This window comes from Crotalus tigris, unplaced genomic scaffold (assembly GCF_016545835.1).
Source record: "Crotalus tigris isolate CLP2741 ecotype Arizona unplaced genomic scaffold, ASM1654583v1 scf7180000023639.2272817, whole genome shotgun sequence".
Classification (NCBI taxonomy): Eukaryota; Metazoa; Chordata; class Lepidosauria; order Squamata; family Viperidae; genus Crotalus; species Crotalus tigris.
The window spans coordinates 1,158,713-1,176,342 of record NW_024100096.1 but is presented as its reverse complement, the minus strand read 5'-3'; the positions used below and the strand labels follow the sequence as shown (position 1 = coordinate 1,176,342).

The 17,630-nt window shown below is 38.4% G+C and overlaps 1 protein-coding gene across 5 annotated transcripts in view; it reads left to right on the top strand.

Annotated features, from left to right (window-relative positions):
- TASP1 (taspase 1) overlaps positions 1–16,514 on the top strand; it is a 57,102-nt gene extending 40,588 nt beyond the window's left edge. For 4 of the 5 annotated variants that reach the window (XM_039320479.1, XM_039320478.1, XM_039320477.1 and 1 more), the window contains 3 exons: positions 1,261–1,371; positions 2,307–2,380; positions 9,696–16,514. In XM_039320479.1, coding sequence (XP_039176413.1) covers positions 1,261–1,371; positions 2,307–2,380; positions 9,696–9,788 — 278 coding nt within the window. In that variant the 3' untranslated portion in view covers positions 9,789–16,514. The remainder of the gene's footprint in view (positions 1–1,260; positions 1,372–2,306; positions 2,381–9,695) is intronic. The other variant, XM_039320480.1, reaches the window with a different exon arrangement.
- Positions 16,515–17,630: the final 1,116 nt, after the last annotated feature.

Below are 17,630 nucleotides of genomic sequence, written 5' to 3'. Positions count from 1 at the left end.
AATACATCACTGATACTATAGTATAAAAAAATACAGTGATTAAAGCAAATTAAACATAAGGAGGAAAACAAACATAAGAAAAAATATAATTTCAACACAAGATGAATTCTAGATCATATTGAAATGTATTGCCTATCTTAAAACTATGAGTACAACCTGACAAAAATGTATAGTTAGTTAGCAATAATTTCATTGTTGCAATTATCTGATGTAAAAGAAAGCACACACACTGTGAGTGAAAGGGCATCTTTCAATCTAACCACTGCAGGTAAAATTAGTCGATGCAGCTGAAGTTGGTTGTGATTTAAAAGTGTCATTAAAATCAGTGGAATATATATATAGTCTTCTACTATTGTTGCTTGATATGTGGGCAATAAATATTAAACAAATGTGCGATCAAAGACTCTCTGCCCTTAACTGACTTGTTACATTTGCATTTAATCTTGTGGCGTGACCATAAAATTCTTTCCACATTTTAAAATATATGACATTAATTTGAAGCTGAACCAAAAATAAAAAGTGGTATGCATAAGTTTTAGTTGGCTAATTTAAAATTAATTACAACTTCTGGTGTAGCACCTTTTAAAAGTATGTTTCAAATTTGAAAGGAACATTTGTTAAGCAGTTGTGTTTTGCTCATTTTCCAGGGTTTCAAAGGGATTTCTCAGCATAATGGGCACAGTATTACAAATAGCAGGGGCTTTGGACAGCTTTTTTTAAAGTTCACATACTAGGCCCAGTGTATTACAGTCTATTGTTTAACTTCAGATGAATTGTCCTTTTTGTGGTATAGTAGCTATCATCTTCCTCTGAAGACCATATCTTTTAGTACATCTTGACAGGAAAAGCTTGGGTTTTTTGATACTATAGTAACTGACAGTATTTGATTCACACTTTTGAAATAGGCAAATTAAACATACAGAAGAAAACAAAAGACAAAATATTGTTATTATATTTTTATCAAACATTGTTATGACAAGATGAATTTTAGGCCATATTGAAATATCTTGCCTGTCTTAGAACTACTACACAACGAAAATGTATGGTTAGTTAGCAATGGTTTCATTTTTGCAATTATCTGATGTAAAAAAAAAAAAATCAGTGAGAGGAAGGGCATCTTTCAGTCTGATCCATTGCAGGTGGAGTAAGGCAGTGGTTATATTTCTTACATATTATGGGGGACAGCCAGCATCCATTTAAAAAAAAAAGAAATAAGATTAATTTTCCATGATTCTCTTCTTGCCTCCCATTTCTCCATAGGTTCACCTTTTTTAGCCAATGAAGATGGTGTTCTGGGAGGAGTGATAGTTCTCCGCTCTTGTAGGTGTTCTGCAGAGCCTAACTCTTCACAGGATAAACAGTCTCTATTAGGTAAGTATGAGAAGTAAGCTTTGAATAAGTTATCCAGTTATTATTAAATATAATAATTACATTTTACCTCTATGACTTGAAAAACCAAAATAAAAACAGTGCAGAATTTAAATACTTACCAATTGATAGCCTATTAATTTCTTTTCTGAAGAAATCTTACTACATTTTAATTACATCTAGGTTTCTGAAATAGGTATAAAGCGGGAGGTGGAGAACAGAATACTAAATGGGAGGTACTGTGTAAGCTAATGTATTGAATATCACCAAGGCCTTCTGGAGAAGTTTGCTATTCCCCTTGCTCAGAGATCTCCAACCCCTGGGCTGTGCCCCACTAGCATGCCGCAGCCTGTTTGGAACCGGGGCACAGAAGAGGCGGGTGAGAACATACACATAAGTTCATTTGTGCGAGCGGTAGGTGTGTGTGCCTGCCACTCGCACATAACCATTGACTGAGGCAGACTGATAATTTTGAATCACTTTTCTAGAATAAAAATCATTCCCTCTTTCTTTATAGGGGAGAAATAGAAGGAGGGACAGCATGATGATTTGGGGGCAAGTTCTCATTTAAAAAAAGGAGCCATAAGATCTTTTCCTTCCAGCAAATAAGGACTTGGCCCTCCCCAGCTGCTAATGCAGACAGCAGAAACATTTCCTCGCTGTCTAAAAATTGCCTTGGATGGCACAGGGAAGCAAAAGGAGCTTTGGTGTTTCTGGCATTCAAGCACTGGAACATGGAACTAACGGGGATTTTCTTTAGCCAATAGTCCACATATTTCTCTCTCTAGTAAATTGGATGTCTTTCATACACCTTTCAAACAAACATCCATTTTATTTCAAAGAATAAGAGGCTCTTTCTTCTTGTTTTTAAGCAATTTATTGGGAAAATAGACAGGATACTTCAGTTAGTAAATAAACACTTTTTTTTCTCCTCATAGTAGAGTTCCTGTGGAGTCATACAACAGAAAGCATGTGTGTGGGATATATGTCAGCACAGGATGGCAAAGCTAAGGTAAGCCACAAAGAATAACTTGTGAAAACTAGTTGCCACTTAAAAATGAATTCCTTACTTTATTCAACAGGCTGGTTTTAAGTTATTCCTATACTGAAGTAAAAATAAAGTAACTGAAGAAAAATTAATTCCATTGTTTAATTTGTCACGTGGCTTTCCATGGCCACAGAAACTCTTGTGCAACTCAGGTAGCATGGCCAAACTATGGTTTATGTTTGTAAGATGCCAAGTGGCTCATGCTGTTTCGCCTCTCTTTCATGGTTGTACCCACAGAATACTCCAAGTTGCCAAACCATGATGTTTGAACTGGCCTGTTTTCGATAGCATAATTGAAATAGCTAGAATAAACAAATGGAAAATGAATAGCTAAAAAGGTTACACTAAAAGGGTTGTGCAGAAAGCTTTTTTTTTTTTTTTGCCATCACTACTTGCTCAAGTTTAGACTACTCCAGAACTTTGACCACAAACTATGCTTTGCATGAGAGGGAGGAAATGCTATCGAAAGTAGATGCATAACTGAGGTGAAATTGAGGTCATGAAGTTTTATGAGCTGGACGAAACAGTGGATTGGTGAAGAAAAAAATAGACTTGCTTTCAGAATGGCTAAGAAAAATAAACTTGTCCACAGAATGGCCCATTAAACAGGCCGTTGTGGCCAGGTTCTTTATAGCATGGATGCACAATATGTGGCCTCCAGATGTTGCCAACCACAACTCCCAGCAGTCTCAGCATAACTAATACTGTGGATGCTGAAGATGTAGTTCAACATCATCAGATTGTGGGCATGTCTAAGGCACAATTTTAGATTTGCAAGTTGTTGTTCAAATTACTAAAGCTGCAAACTAGAATCATTTCAGTTTCCAATTATTCAATTTGGCCATTTGTAATTGCCTTGTTTGTTTGTAGTATTACACTACAATACAGGTAGTCCTCAACTTATGACCACAATTGAGTCCAACATTTCTGTTGGTAAGCGAGATAATTGTTAAGTGAGTTTTGCCCCATTTTACAACCTTTCTTGCCACAGTTGTTAAGTGAATTACTGCAGTTGTTAAGGTGAATCTGGCTTCCCCATTGACTCTGCTTGTCAGAAGATCACAAAAGGTGATCACATGAACCCAGATATTGCATAAGTACAAGTCATTTGTCAAGCATCTGAAATTTGATCACATGATCATGGGGATGCTGTTATGGTCGTGTGAAAAATGGTCATAAGTCACTTTTTTCAGTGCTGTTGTAAATTTAAATGATCACTAAACAAACTGGTAAATCAAGGACTAACTGTATATTGCTTCTCATGCAGGCACTGGGTTTTTAGCTGGGTTTTTAAAAATTATTTCTCATAAACTTAGAAAACAAAGCTTGCAAATCACATTCTCCCCCTTTATGATTTCTTTCAGTATTTCATGGTATACATCGATATTAAAAAAAAAAATTAATTTTGGAGCGTAATAGGGGTTTTACGTATATGCTGTGGGAGAAAAGCATTAATACTTTATTGGCACAGAGCTAAATTAAATATTAGATTAGAAGTAATGCAATTGCTAAAGTTGTATCTGTTTTGATGATGCCCACTGCGACCTTGATGCTAAAAAGACTAATAGCTCAGGGTTATGCCCAGAGATCTTTTATTTTCTTACTTGTAGATCTTTCATTGGACATCTGGTGTGCATTGTTTTCATACTGCTGGCAAATTCTCCAGCTGGCCAGGTTGATTGGACTGAAAGATGCAGCTGCTCTTCTTGGTTCACTTTTAAATTATGTTTACGACCTTCCCTCAGCAGTGTTAATCCCTCTTTCTTCTCTTTCTTTGAACCTGTGGTTGCAAATGTTTTCTTGAACCACAAATGCTATGCTTGGTCCCGATGGAGATCAACAAATAAGATGCTCTTGGAAAAGGTAGAATTCTATGATCTTGGAAGATGTGAAAACTTAGTGATAACAAGGAAGGTTCAACTTACACTGTACTATTTTAAAAACCCCAGATGAAAACCCAGAAAGTAAGTATATCAGGATAAAACAGAAGCGTCATGCCGACTGCCGTAATAGTGCTCAATAATTGTTTTTAAAACACTAATTCCCATTGCAACTAACACATACTTACTGTGAAACAGATGATGAACCTGTATCTCTCACCCATCTGTATGTAGTGTGTGTGATTTATATTTGAACAAACGTTCCTATTTAAATATAATTAGGAATCTATTTGATTCTACCATCCATATATGTGATATATCTATTGTACTCTTTAACGTCTCTCAGGTTTCTTAGACAAGTACTTGCTGGACTTCTGAAAATTCAGCAGATGGGATTTTTATTCTTAAAGTGATATTTAGGTATTGTACCAACATGTCTTGGAGTTATTAGCCAAACTATTTTTTCTTCTATGTAACTTAGAAGAATATATATTACATTCTGGAACTGACTGGGGAATTTTAGAGGGGGGGGGGGAAATCTAGTAATTTTTGTATGTGTCAATTAACGAATTGCACTTCACAGGATTATTGATTTTTCTTTTTCTTGAATGCTTACCATACTGTCACTTTATTTTCAAGTACCTGCTTTCTTTGTCTTTGACTCTCCATGGTTGGCAGTTTATCACTTGGCAATAATAGCTTTCCAGGAAAGTGTAACAGAAGATGGCATTAAGAGTTGCTTAATTTATAAAATGGTTCACAATCATGATTTCACTTAAAATAATAACTCACAGAGTTTGTAAGTGTAACTATTGTATCTTTTCCATCAACCATATTTAGGCAGTCTTAAAATACATTTTGAGGAGGAAGATGAAAAATGGCTGGCTGGAAGGAAAGAATCCATTTGCTTGCAGAAATGTTATTTTGGGCCACAGTTCAATTTAACTCATTTGTACCATTTCTCTCTTTCAATGTGATGCTTCCTAAAATTAGCAGTGTGTTTCTTTGAAACCATATTGAAAAAGTAATGTAGAAAAATCTGTATTCAGATCTTCTTGGAGATTATAGAGAGACTTAAGTGAGCACTTGAGGGAAGAATTTGTGGTATAATTTCATTGTGGGTTTATGTATGGGTGGTAGGAATGGAAGTACTTATTATTGTGGGGTACACACTCTTTTGTTTCTCAAATGCTGTACATGGTTGCCAGAAGGAGAATCACTCATCGTAATGGAGCTAACTCAGTTTTATCTCTGCTTTAATACTTTCTTTGAGTTTCAGTCTTAACTATTTATTCAGTAACGACTTCATGAATTCTAATGGTGTTTTTTTCTAAATGTGTATTGTTTATAACTTATACTTTCTGCTTCAACTATAGAACTCTTGTTTCGTCAAAGATAAGATAAATTTCTAAAATCCATGTTAAGAGTATCATATTCACTTCTTTTATTCCCCTTGGATTTTTATACTTGGTTTTCCAAAATTTATACTCTCTAGAATTTCAAGTTCTAAACTAATTCATTTAGAATCTAATTTTTGAGTGCTTAGTTACTAAAACTGCTGGGTTTCTAAATGTAATAGCCAATTTTAAACATATTCCTTATTCTTTGAGCTAATGCTATGAATCCTGAATCTGTCCCTAGTTTTTAATTGTTTTATGTTGTGAAATGTATATATTTTTCCATTCTTCAAAACAATTTTAATATTAGACTGTTGAAAAAATTCAAATGAACGACAACATTGTATGCCACTGTGTTTGCAGTGGAAAGCTGTGTATCCCTACAAACAACTGAAGATTGAATAATCACCAAAATATATGAGAACATGGGCATTTCCATGAAAAGAAAAACTATAATGTAAGCCCCAAAGCTAGATGTGGGAAAATGTCCACACCCACTAAGGGCCCTATGGCCCAGGGTTCAGTAATGTTTACTCGTCAAGCTTTGGCTGATTAGAATTAGGGAAACTAAACCCTATGAAGAAGGTTAAAGGATCTGGTTATAGTTAGCTGAGAGAAAAAGTGGCTGAACTACAATAGCAGTTTTCAAATATCAGAAGAACTATTACACAGGAGTGGACTGATTTCGCTTTTACCTCAGAGCGAAGGATCAAAGAAAGTTAAAAATGCAGAAGAGGAAGTTCAGGGTAAATATCAAGAGGAAATTCCTGATCACATAAACGGTCAACTATTGTAGCAGGATTTCACATGATGTGCTAAGTTCCCCTTCACTAGAGGGTTTCATATGGAGCCTGGAGAGGGTCTGTCAAACGTGCAATGGTGGATCATATAATGAACAGAGTGCTGGCATAAAGTTGCTTCCTTCTCTAGAACTAGGTGAAAAAGGAAATGTCTCAATGACAACAATGCATAGATCATTAATTCTGGAGGTTTTATACCCGAGATTGGCTTGATGAGTACTCTGTATTATTAACTGGTAATTTATTATTGGTAGTTTATTATTGAAGGGCATTTGTGTTATCAAAACATCCGAAATGTTTTCCTCAGTGTTCTTTGAATGCTTTAAGTGCAAGATGTTTTGAAGTACTTTCATTTGCTGGTATTTATGGGTAATGCCCCAATGTGACTACACTACAATTAAACAGCTAACCACCAAAAGTCTTTGTTTTTCTGTCAGCTTGCAGGTGACGTAGTGCCTCATCTCTCAGCAATGCATTGGCATTGGTTTATATGGATGTGTGTTGTACTTCTGCAAAAGTCAGCCAAAAGACTTGTCTGTCATGAAGCATTAAACATATTTTTTTTAAATATGCAGAATACATTTACATTTCTGCCCTATGGCGTCAGAACTGTCAAGTTGCACTGTATTGTGTAACTTTTTTGTCCAGTGCTTACTTTGATAAAACTTGCATTCTTTTAGCGTATTGTTTTACCTTAAGAAAAGTAGACATTTACAGTAGAAAATTCCATAAAATTCCATCCAAGTCATATCTGCATTTATAAGTCTATAACAATATTGTTTTTTAATATTGCTTACAACAAATTGTGTGGTTTGTGTGTTCAGCTTTTTTTAATCAGCTACAATGTTACATAGTTATTGAATAATCATTGTTCAATTCTAAAGTCTTAAGATTCTGTATTAATGAATAGGAAATATAATTCAGAACCTTAAATTTATCCTTTTGATTTCAAATGCATGTATATTTCTTATTTATTGCCAACTTTATGTTTAAAATGAACCCTTAAAAGGATTGCAATTTATAATTGCACACAAATTTACAAAAAGCACAATAAGTAAAATTAATGAAATGAACAAAATGCAGACAATGAAGGCATTAACCTCTAAAGAACTGGTGGGTTTTGTTTTTGTTTTTTTTTACAAATTTTTAGGAAGCAGTGAGTTCTAGGGAGAATGCATTCCATAGCATTTTCCCTAGAGAGGGAGTCTGTTTTTTTATACACAATACATAATTTTTGATGGCAGGAGCAATTTCTGCTCTCCAGGACAGAAGGACTTTCTAGAGATCTTACTGTCTGGACAGATTTGTAATGTGAAAGGTTATGTCATCCTTTCAAGATAGACCAAACTAGAAAACCAATGACATGTAGGTTAATACAACTTATATCAGTGGTTCTCAACCTGTAGGTCGGGACCCCATTTGGGGTCAAACAACCATTTCACGGGGGTCGCCAAACAACGCAGTCCGCCATTTCCCCCCCCCCTTTTCCTTAGCTGTGCTACTCCCTTTTATTCTATTGGCTTTTGAAAGCCAATAGAATAGACTCTCTTGAATAGAGTCTAATTCTATTGGCGTTCAAAATCCAATAGGAATTGTCCAGGCTGTCTCTGCCCTGCTGAGCCTGCCAAAAGTCCCATTCTGCAAACGGTGCTGCACCGGTTGAGTAGTCCTCGACTTACGACCAGTTGAGTAGTCCTTGACTTACGACCGGTTGGGGGTCGCGGCATTAAAAAGGTTGAGAACCACTGACTTATATTGTAAAGCTATAGTAACAAAATATTCCAAGTCTGAATGTGCTCCCACTCCTTTCATGTGAACTGTCCAAAATATTTAATCATGTTACATTCTTGCCCCAAACTCAAGCTGCTTTTATCTAACCATTGCCTAGGTGGTGGCTCTTCCTCCTGTCCCTCATGGCCATTCCCTCTATATTCTATAGGTGGTGCATCAGGTAATCATTTAGGGCTGCAAAGTTTGACATTTTAAATGGCATCTCACAACCAGTGCTGATATTTTGGTGTTGCTATTATGTCGCCCTGAAATCTCACAGTCTCATTCCTATATTTTTTACCAATTGCAAGTTCTGGATACTTTTCAGGACTAGCCCATATAAGAATGCATTGCAGCACTCAAGACAGAAAGCAACTTGGTTATGGGTAACTACTATGCAATGAGACCAGCCCAGGAATGGTTATAGTTTGCATGCCAGATGCAATTATGCTCCTTGTCATAATTCCTTAGTTATTTATCAAGTTAGGGCTGAGGATCAAATTGCACTCCTTGGCCGTGGTTCTCTTTTTGCAGAGGAAAATGCAAACCTATCCAGAACAAGCTGAACTCCAATCCCCTAATCTAGTTTTCTATTGACCAAAGGAATCTTCATTCTGTTTGGATTAAATTTCATCTTATTTTCCCTCATCTAATCCACCACTGAATTTAGGCAATGTTAAAAAGTATTCAGTATTTCTCTGGAATTAGATGGCACTGACTTCAAAACCTGGAGAGTCAAGTTGGAATTTTATGGGACTTTGTAAGCCAATGACCTAGTTGCTAAAGAATAGTAACCCAGCATCAGTTTCTTGACACTACTTCTGATACAACGAAAAAAACCATTGGAAAATTCTTAAAAGAACACAATTCAGAAGAATTGTCAAGCTCTGAAGGATTGGCAAACTCAGAAAAAAAGTACCATTTGGATTTCTGGAAAGATCTTTTTTGCTAGTAGGGAGATATAGCAATATAATTTCCCTGCACAACTTATATCTAGTGCAATTAAGGTGGGATTATTCTGAGTCTTTATCTCATGCTTCCCCTATCCCCTGGACTCAAGAAGCACTTCCATAATGACTCTGTTCTCCCTTAACTACCAGGATGCCTCTTATACATCTACTTTTAGGCATTCCATCATCATGATATCAGAAGCTGGTTTGTATTTACTACAACAGGCTGAGATGGTCTTGCCAATTCATTTATCACTCACAAGGTGACCCTAGTCCCCTATTCCTCCAAATACTCAATTGTCCTTCAGGTAGCATCTAGAATTGTAACGCAGCCTCGTCTCAGCCGCTTTGAGTGGAATAGTCGCAGTTACTTGCAGCATATTTAAGAATGTAGGCTTATTTGTTCATTCTTGTTAATCAGGGTTTTTTTTTTGTCCCGTTTTATTTGTTAAGTTCTCAAATTCTCACATGTTTCTTTACAGACTCACATTTCAAGGCTTCCACATGGAGCTGTGGCAGGACAGTCGGTAGCAATTGAAGGAGGAGTTTGTCGATTGGAAAGCCCAGTGAACTGAACCACTATGTCATGGGGTCAGCACAAATGCTATTTGTATAATAAGATCCTTTGTGTTTTAAGAGAGAGTGAGATTTCTATTATTTTATATACTTTATTGCAACCACATGCACCCTAACTTGAAACAAGTGCTGCTGTAGCTTTAGATTCTAAAAATTTGTTTGAATGTATATGAGAACACATCTCCCAGGAGAAAAGAAATTCGGTTCTCGCTTGCTTGAAATATTTTAATGTTAGAAAAGATTTTATGAGCTACTTAATCAGTCTGTAAGACAATAACGTCCCAGAAAGAAATGGTTTTAAAAAATAGAAGGTATGCTGATCACAAATGCTATATTGAGAACATACAGACTACGAAGTGAGTTGAAATAAACAAGTATCAGAATGTACTCAATACTATTTGATAGTCTCAGGATGGTCCCATGATTGCTTACGCATACCCTGATTTTCCAATGGGATATAATAATTTCTTTCTAGCAAAGAGGGATTGATTCCAGTGAAACAGTCTAGGACAGGGTTTCAGCCAGACTTTTTATGTTCAGTTATTCAGTTGTACTTATTTTGGCTTAAATGTTACATAGCTTAAAGCTTTTATGTATTATGAAAGGCTTTGTAACGGTAACGTACAGTCTTTACTTTGTATAACTGCATATTGGGATGTACATAAGAACAACATTTATTGAAAGAGTTAGTACTATTCTTTGGTTTAAATATATTATGAAAGAATAATATAGAAATAAACTATTACTGGACAATGCAAAATGTATTAAAGTGGTGATGTAGAGGAACCTAATTCTAGCTTTCTTCTGTTCCTTAAATTTCAAAGTTAAGGTAAATGGGTATGCATGTGTGCAATTAAATTTACATGTAATGTAAGTGGTGTTACAAGTGGCCTTTTAAATAATTTATGCAGCCAGAATCTATGGATGGTACATATTTTCATATAATGTATGTTGTAAATATGGTTGGATTTTTCTGAAATTGTTTCAGGATCTTCAGGTTTCTTTCGATATGTATTTGGGTGTAATGGCTGTAAGACAATCCCTTAAAAAAAAAAAGTCTAGCAAATGAGCTATTTGAATATTACCAAGAGATGATATAGCCATTCTTTAGAAGTACTTGCTCAACAACCTCCAAACTATTGTTAAACATCTGCACTGTACTTGTCCTCTCTAACTGAAGTGTCAACAAACAGTTTTATATAATTAGAAGAAAATATTGTTTACAACTGTTTCTAATTTCGTAAAAAAGATGAACTCGTTTTATTGTTGATATCTGAATTTTTTAAGCAATACAATTCACTATGATTTCTAGTCATTTCAGCAGAGGCACAGATGGCTTACAAATTGTTGCCACAAATAGCTGTCCAGAAACACAGTATGTCCATAAATTCAATATTTTATCACTAGACTCATTTGAAAGTGTACATTACAACTGTGCCACTCATTCTTTCAATCATTCATGCTTCAGAGGAAGTAGTTCTTTATAGTTTGAGAAAAGCTAGTTTTTGAAGAAAAAAAAAGATTGATCCTTTATTGTGTCTATTTTAATACTGATCAAAAGTAAAGTAGTTAGTTTAACACACCCTTAGAAATATGTAGATGGCAGACAGGGAGAGAATTATATGTTATGCTACTTAATTTACTATGCACATAGTTTGGATTTTCCTAATAGTAGCCCTTACCTCTGGACCAAAAATATGACACATGCTATATTTGCTTAATTCTTGCATCGTGACTTTATCACTTGCCCAGTTATACATTATATGAAGACAACTCACCATAGAAAACCCGATCCAACCACAGATTCTTACTTTGATGATATTTCTACTCTCATAATGGCAAATATTTTTTTTTTATTCAGTATCTTAAAAATATTGAAAATGTACACGTCACTACTAGGATAGTATCGTCATCTGTTTTGAGCACTTTGGTATGTATGTCATTAAATTACACTTCAAGGTAGATAATCTGATGGGTTTATAGTATTATGAAAATATCCATGAAAAAGGAATGGATGTGTAGCAGAAAAAGTTACCAAGTGTAGGTGATAGGATCCTATCCCCCTCTGTTCATTAGTAAACAGATTATTCAACATTGAACTAAAATATTTGGTCCTGAAACATTTTTTTAAAAAAGAAAGCTAAATCATTATAAAGGTTGTAAAAGTTCATTCTCCAGCGTGACGAGTGGAGAATCCACCAATGGGTTAACTTCGTCTTCTGCCCGCAGACTAGTCGTCCAATTTTTCTCCACCTCTCCTCTTGGAACCTCCCTGACCCAGTCTCGACTAGTCTTGAGCCCGTTTAGACTGAATTCTTGACTCCTGAAGTGATTCTTCTTTAAGGTCGTATATTTTGGTCAATCCGTGGTGGGGGAGGTACTGCAAGAAGGAACGGCTGTTCATTTGAGCCCTTTCTGCTGCCGGATTGCAGTTCAACCACGAGGCTGGCCTGAGCCCAGCCGATCACCAGACAAACAAGGAACCGGACGCCATTTCCCGGTCACCAAGTGTGACCCTGAACAAAGGGAGAGACAATCTCATTTCCCCCCCCCCAAACCAATCGTCCCACAAAGCTAGCCAGGATAGCCAAAGCAAATTCGGAATACATTAGCATAGCTGATCAGCGGGCAATTTAAACCTCCCGCAGATCATATGGAAGTTGGCGAGCCGCGTGGGAACAATAGGGGGCTGGTGAGCTGCAGAGGAATATCATAGCTCTCCAAGGCTCTTGCCCTAAATTCAACTAAAGACCTCGAAGGTTCCTGTTATTTTCCATTGCCTGAAGCGGGGATTAGCTGGTCGGCGGAGGACTTTTAAACTCCGCAGCTCCCTCACAGAGTTTCCCTGCATCTCTGCAACTCCCTTGCAACTCACGCTGACCGTATTCCACTGAATACAAGCACAGTTGTTTTTTTCTTTGGGCAGTCTCCAGGAAATTCAGTTGAGGGAGACACGAGAGAGACTTGGGTTTGACCAATAACAACCTCAACTCACCCAAGCTCAATCCTTCTTCCTAGCCACATAGGAATAATAATAATAATTAAAGTAATAATAATAATTAAAAAAATAAAAAATTGATATTAATAATAATAGTAATAATTGAAGAGCATAAGACATAGATCAGCTCACAATTACCCTGAACCAGACCGGAATTGAATTTTATTCCAGTTAAGAATGGCAGATACCAGCACAGTTCAAACAGTGCAGGAACCTGCCACCACCAGCCCACCTGCTCGTAAAAGACAGAGATCACCCAAGCAGGAGGTGGCTAGGAAGATCAAGGCCAAGGCAACATCTTTGGAAGGCCTTTTGGAAGGCCAAAAGGCCTTCCAAAACAGCGGATAGGGAGGCTAAGCGACATCACCAGGCTCTAGAGAGACAATTCTCGCGAGCCGAAAGGAGACAAAACTCCACTGAAGATGAATTGGAGCCACCCAATTACAGGGAGGAGGAAATTTTTGGCACAAGATAGCCCAGCCAGGAACCTCTGGAAACAGAGGCTGATACGGAACAGGGGGACGGCTCTCCCCTAAGCAAAGGGCCTGGAGATCTGGGTTCAGAAGCAGTCACCCATCGCTCAGATAATCATGGAGCAATGTCTTCAGAGCACCTTCAATCCCTGATATCTCAGGCTGTCGCACAGGCCATGGCCTCCTCAAGACACCATTGTTCCAGAACAAGGTCTGTGGCCTCTAGGGATGGCTCCTGCTTTTCTCAAGGGGAGCCTCTGAGTACCAAGACTCTATTTCCTCCTCCAGGTCCTCCAGAGGCAGGAGATCTCCTGCAGAGGACCATGAGCTGACAGATCAGAGACTGTCTGACGAAGAGGATGTATCTCCAGATCCTCTCCCGTTTGTAGGACTGTTCTGTCCTTATTCAAGACGCTGCTACATAAAGCCAGTGGCACTGCAAATATAGAGAGGACCCCGATTCCGCAGAAAGAAACCTCCACCAATCCCTCAACTAGTAAGGTCACAAACAACAAAGTGTTTTCACAGCCCACCTATACCCAACACTTTGTCCCCTGTCCACCTCTCTTCTTTGATTCTGTTCAGAACAACATGGGGGCACCAGATTCCTTCCTCCCAATGGGGAGGGAGGCAGACAAGAAAATGTTCAACATAAATCCGGCACTATCAGAGATAATAGAAGTGCCAACAATAGATGAACCCATTTCAACCCTCTTTTCTCCACCCTCGATAGCCGGGGATGCAGCGGAGGCCCTGAAATCAGAAGACAAGAAGATGGACCTCATCTTCCGCAGGGCACACCAGGCCTCGGCGTGGGCAATCAAGGCAGGCATCACTGCTTCCTTTTTCGCCAGGACATCTCTTCTTTGGCTGCGCCAACTCCAGTCAAGAGTTCCCCCAGTGGAGGAGAAAACTCACCAGAATTTAAGAAAGTTAGTGGCGGCAGTGAAGCTCATGTCAGATTCCTCCTTACACGCAACCAATTTCTCTGCCAGAGCAATAGCGTACAATGGTGCATGCAGATTGCTGTGGCTCAAGCATTGGAGAGCGGACATGAAGGCTAAATGGCGTTTAGCGGCGGCACCCTATAAGGGTGGCCGGCTCTTTGGCGAGGTGCTTGACCCTTACCTAATTGAAAATAAGGACAAACGCAAGATCCTGGCCCACCTGACAAAAAGGATGGAGAGGAGAGCTCCCTCCTATTCCCGCAGACCGGCCTTCCGACCTGATGCAGGCATGGATCAGGGGACCTTTTCCCGTCCCTATCAGCCCAGATCGGACCGTCAAGGTGAGAGAAACAATAACAGGGACAGGTTCAGACAACAGGCCCAAGCAAGACGGCCCTTTTGAGGAGCCGGGGGGCATCCCTACCGCAGATCCAAGTGACGGCCCAGGGGGCCCCCCATTGGTGGCCGACTAGCCCTTTTTGCTCACAAATGGCAAGCCACCACTACGGACCTCTGGGTCCTAAATACTATCAGATTTGGCCTATCCCTAGAATTCCTCTCAACACCCCCGAACCGGTTCATTCCTTGCCTATCTCCAAAAGATCTGATCAAGAAGAACCTCACCAAGGAGGCCATCCAACACCTCCTGGACATTCAAGCTATAGAACCAGTAGAAAGAGATCAGTGGGGACAAGGATTCTATTCCATCCTATTCATAGTCCCAAAGAATTGGGGGCGGGGGTGGAGAGTAATACTAGACCTAAAGAGTCTGAATAGACACCTGGAGTATAAAAAATTCAAAATGCAAACCCTTCGCTCGATATTAGCAAGCATTAGGAAGGGGGACCTTCTGACGTCCATAGATCTGACGGAGGCCTACCTTCACATTCCCATACTTCCGGATCACCGGAGGTTCCTCAGGTTCTACCACACAGGTCAACACTTCCAATACAGGGCCCTACCTTTTGGACTTTCTTCAGTTCCCAGGGTGTTCACAAAGGTATTGGCAACAATCGCCGTGCACTTGAGAACAATTCCGGTGCGCATCCAATGCTATCTGGACAACATTCTTATCCAATCCTCATCGGCCCAGACAGCACAGTCAGACCTGGCACTGACTCTGAAAATCCTTCAAGACCACGGGTTCTCAGTAAACTTTTAGTCAGACCGTTCCCTCAAACTGTCTTCTTCATCTGGGAGCGGTCATAGACACACAAAAGTGCACGGTGCATCTCTCTCAGGACCGTCAACACAGCATTCGAACCCTGGTCAGGCTCATCCGAAGGAAACGGTCCTCAACGCTGGCTACACTCTCACAGCTGCTAGGAAAGATGGTGTCATGCCTCACAATCGTACCTTGGGCAAGGCTACTCTCCAGAGATCTCCAGTGATTCCTACTTCCGTTCCAAAGAGTGGGGATAGGCTCCTCAAACCAAAGAGTGAAGGTGCCACCAAAGGTCCTGAGGTCTCTCCAGTGGTGGTCCTCCCCAGCGATGGGGAAGGGACACTTGTTTCTGCTAATGAGGAAATGAAACTAGTAATTTTAGACCCTCCTTCAGGATGCGAATTTAGGTAAGGGAAGCCTAAAGAATAGGCCTGGTGCTGTGATACATAGAGCTTCAACTGGAAAATTAGTAAAATTACTGCTAGCTTTGTTTTTTTAAGTTAAAGGGTCCAGGGATTGGGGAATGGGACAACTCGCCATGGGACAACTCGCTGCAGGACAATTTAACAATTCTTATTTAAAATAAAAATTATTTTAATTTTTGCCATTCACATTTCATTCTGTCTCTCCTTTTGCATCCTTTCTTTAACAATCTATTCCACTATTTCTTTGATATTAGTGTAACTCTCGTCCCGCACTGAATTGTTCTGTGGCAACCTGGCCGTGGGCGAATTGTCCATGGCAAATTGGCCATGGTGAGTTAGCCGTGGCGAACTGTCATGGACCCCCAGGGATTGTCTTTTAATGTTAAGAACAAGACAAAAATATCAAAGATGAATGAATTCCAACAGAAGGGAGCCACACAGTCTCTAATAGCGTGTCATTTTTTTTTACTCTAAACAAATAACATGTAATTCAATGAAAAATTGTACTTGAAAATTGAAATGCTAAAGGAATGACAATATGTGAAGTTGCATTGTAAATACACATTGTTTGTGAACTGTTGATTTAGGGTAATCGAACAATTACACTGGTAGAGGCAGTAGACAGGTTGGAGCTGTAATATTCTGTTACTTTTTTTAACAAGAATATAATCTATGTTATTTTATCTACAGTAAAAATGTATGTGAACGTTAAAAAAAGAAAATAATATGGAATTCTAAGGAAATCTCATGGAATGTATATTAAAGTTTTTAAAACATAAATGATGGATGATAGTGTTTTAAAATACTATTTAAAATGATATTTCTAACAGTGAGTATAATTTGGGGGATGTTGATGCACAGAAGAAAATGTTTTATTTTCTGCATGTTTTGAGATTATATCATATAAATCTTCCCAACCAATGAATCTCACACACCAAATGTCCTGCCTGATGAAGATGGTAATGAAATATTTGCAACCCATAAATTTAACTCAGAGAATGTTAATAACAAAGCAGACCAGTCCTGAGTATTACCTATTCTGTGCTATGATTATATTCTGGTAAACTTTTAAAGCAAAACAGTTATTTCATGTTACTCTAAAATACTATATTCTCCTCTGTGTATAATTTGTAGCCTGGAATTCCATTAGTATCGCAACCAGCTTCTGCAATAGAATTACCAAGTTATCCGATCCAGCACATATCATAGTAAGTCAATGCAGTTTTAAAATTTCATTAGATCATAACATATATTGACTTGATGTATGTCACTAGAATGCAACTTGGTTAGCTGCAATTTACTGAATTAGCATTTGCTGTGAATTCTGTCTAGCTGGAAGCTAGACTTCCATTGGGAGTTCTGGAAGTTGGAATCTCAGCACATTTGGAGGTTGGAGAAATTACATTTTAATTTTCACACCATCCTTTAAATGCTTCATCTAAAAAGCTGGCTTCAGTCTGTCCAAGTTCCAAAGGGACATCATTCTCAGTTTTTGATCTGGACAAAAACAGTTTGCATTTTCACTGAGGAAGCCAATTGTATGGGGAAAAAAAAAAAAACAAGATCTGCTCACTTACTTACACCCAGCCAGAGAAGAAATCAAGAAAATCATACTGGCTCTCATGTCTGCTAGAGGAGGAAGGATTAAATATAAAACTGGCAAAGAAACACACAGAAGGATTAAAATGCCAGCATTCACAGCCCTTTAAAAAACTAGTAGCCAAACTGAGGGTGGTTCACTCTGACCAGAGCATAATGACTATGAGAAAAAGACCACAGTGGAAGGGGAACCAACTGCAGTTGCTGAAAACAGGGAAGAAAGCCAGTTGAGTG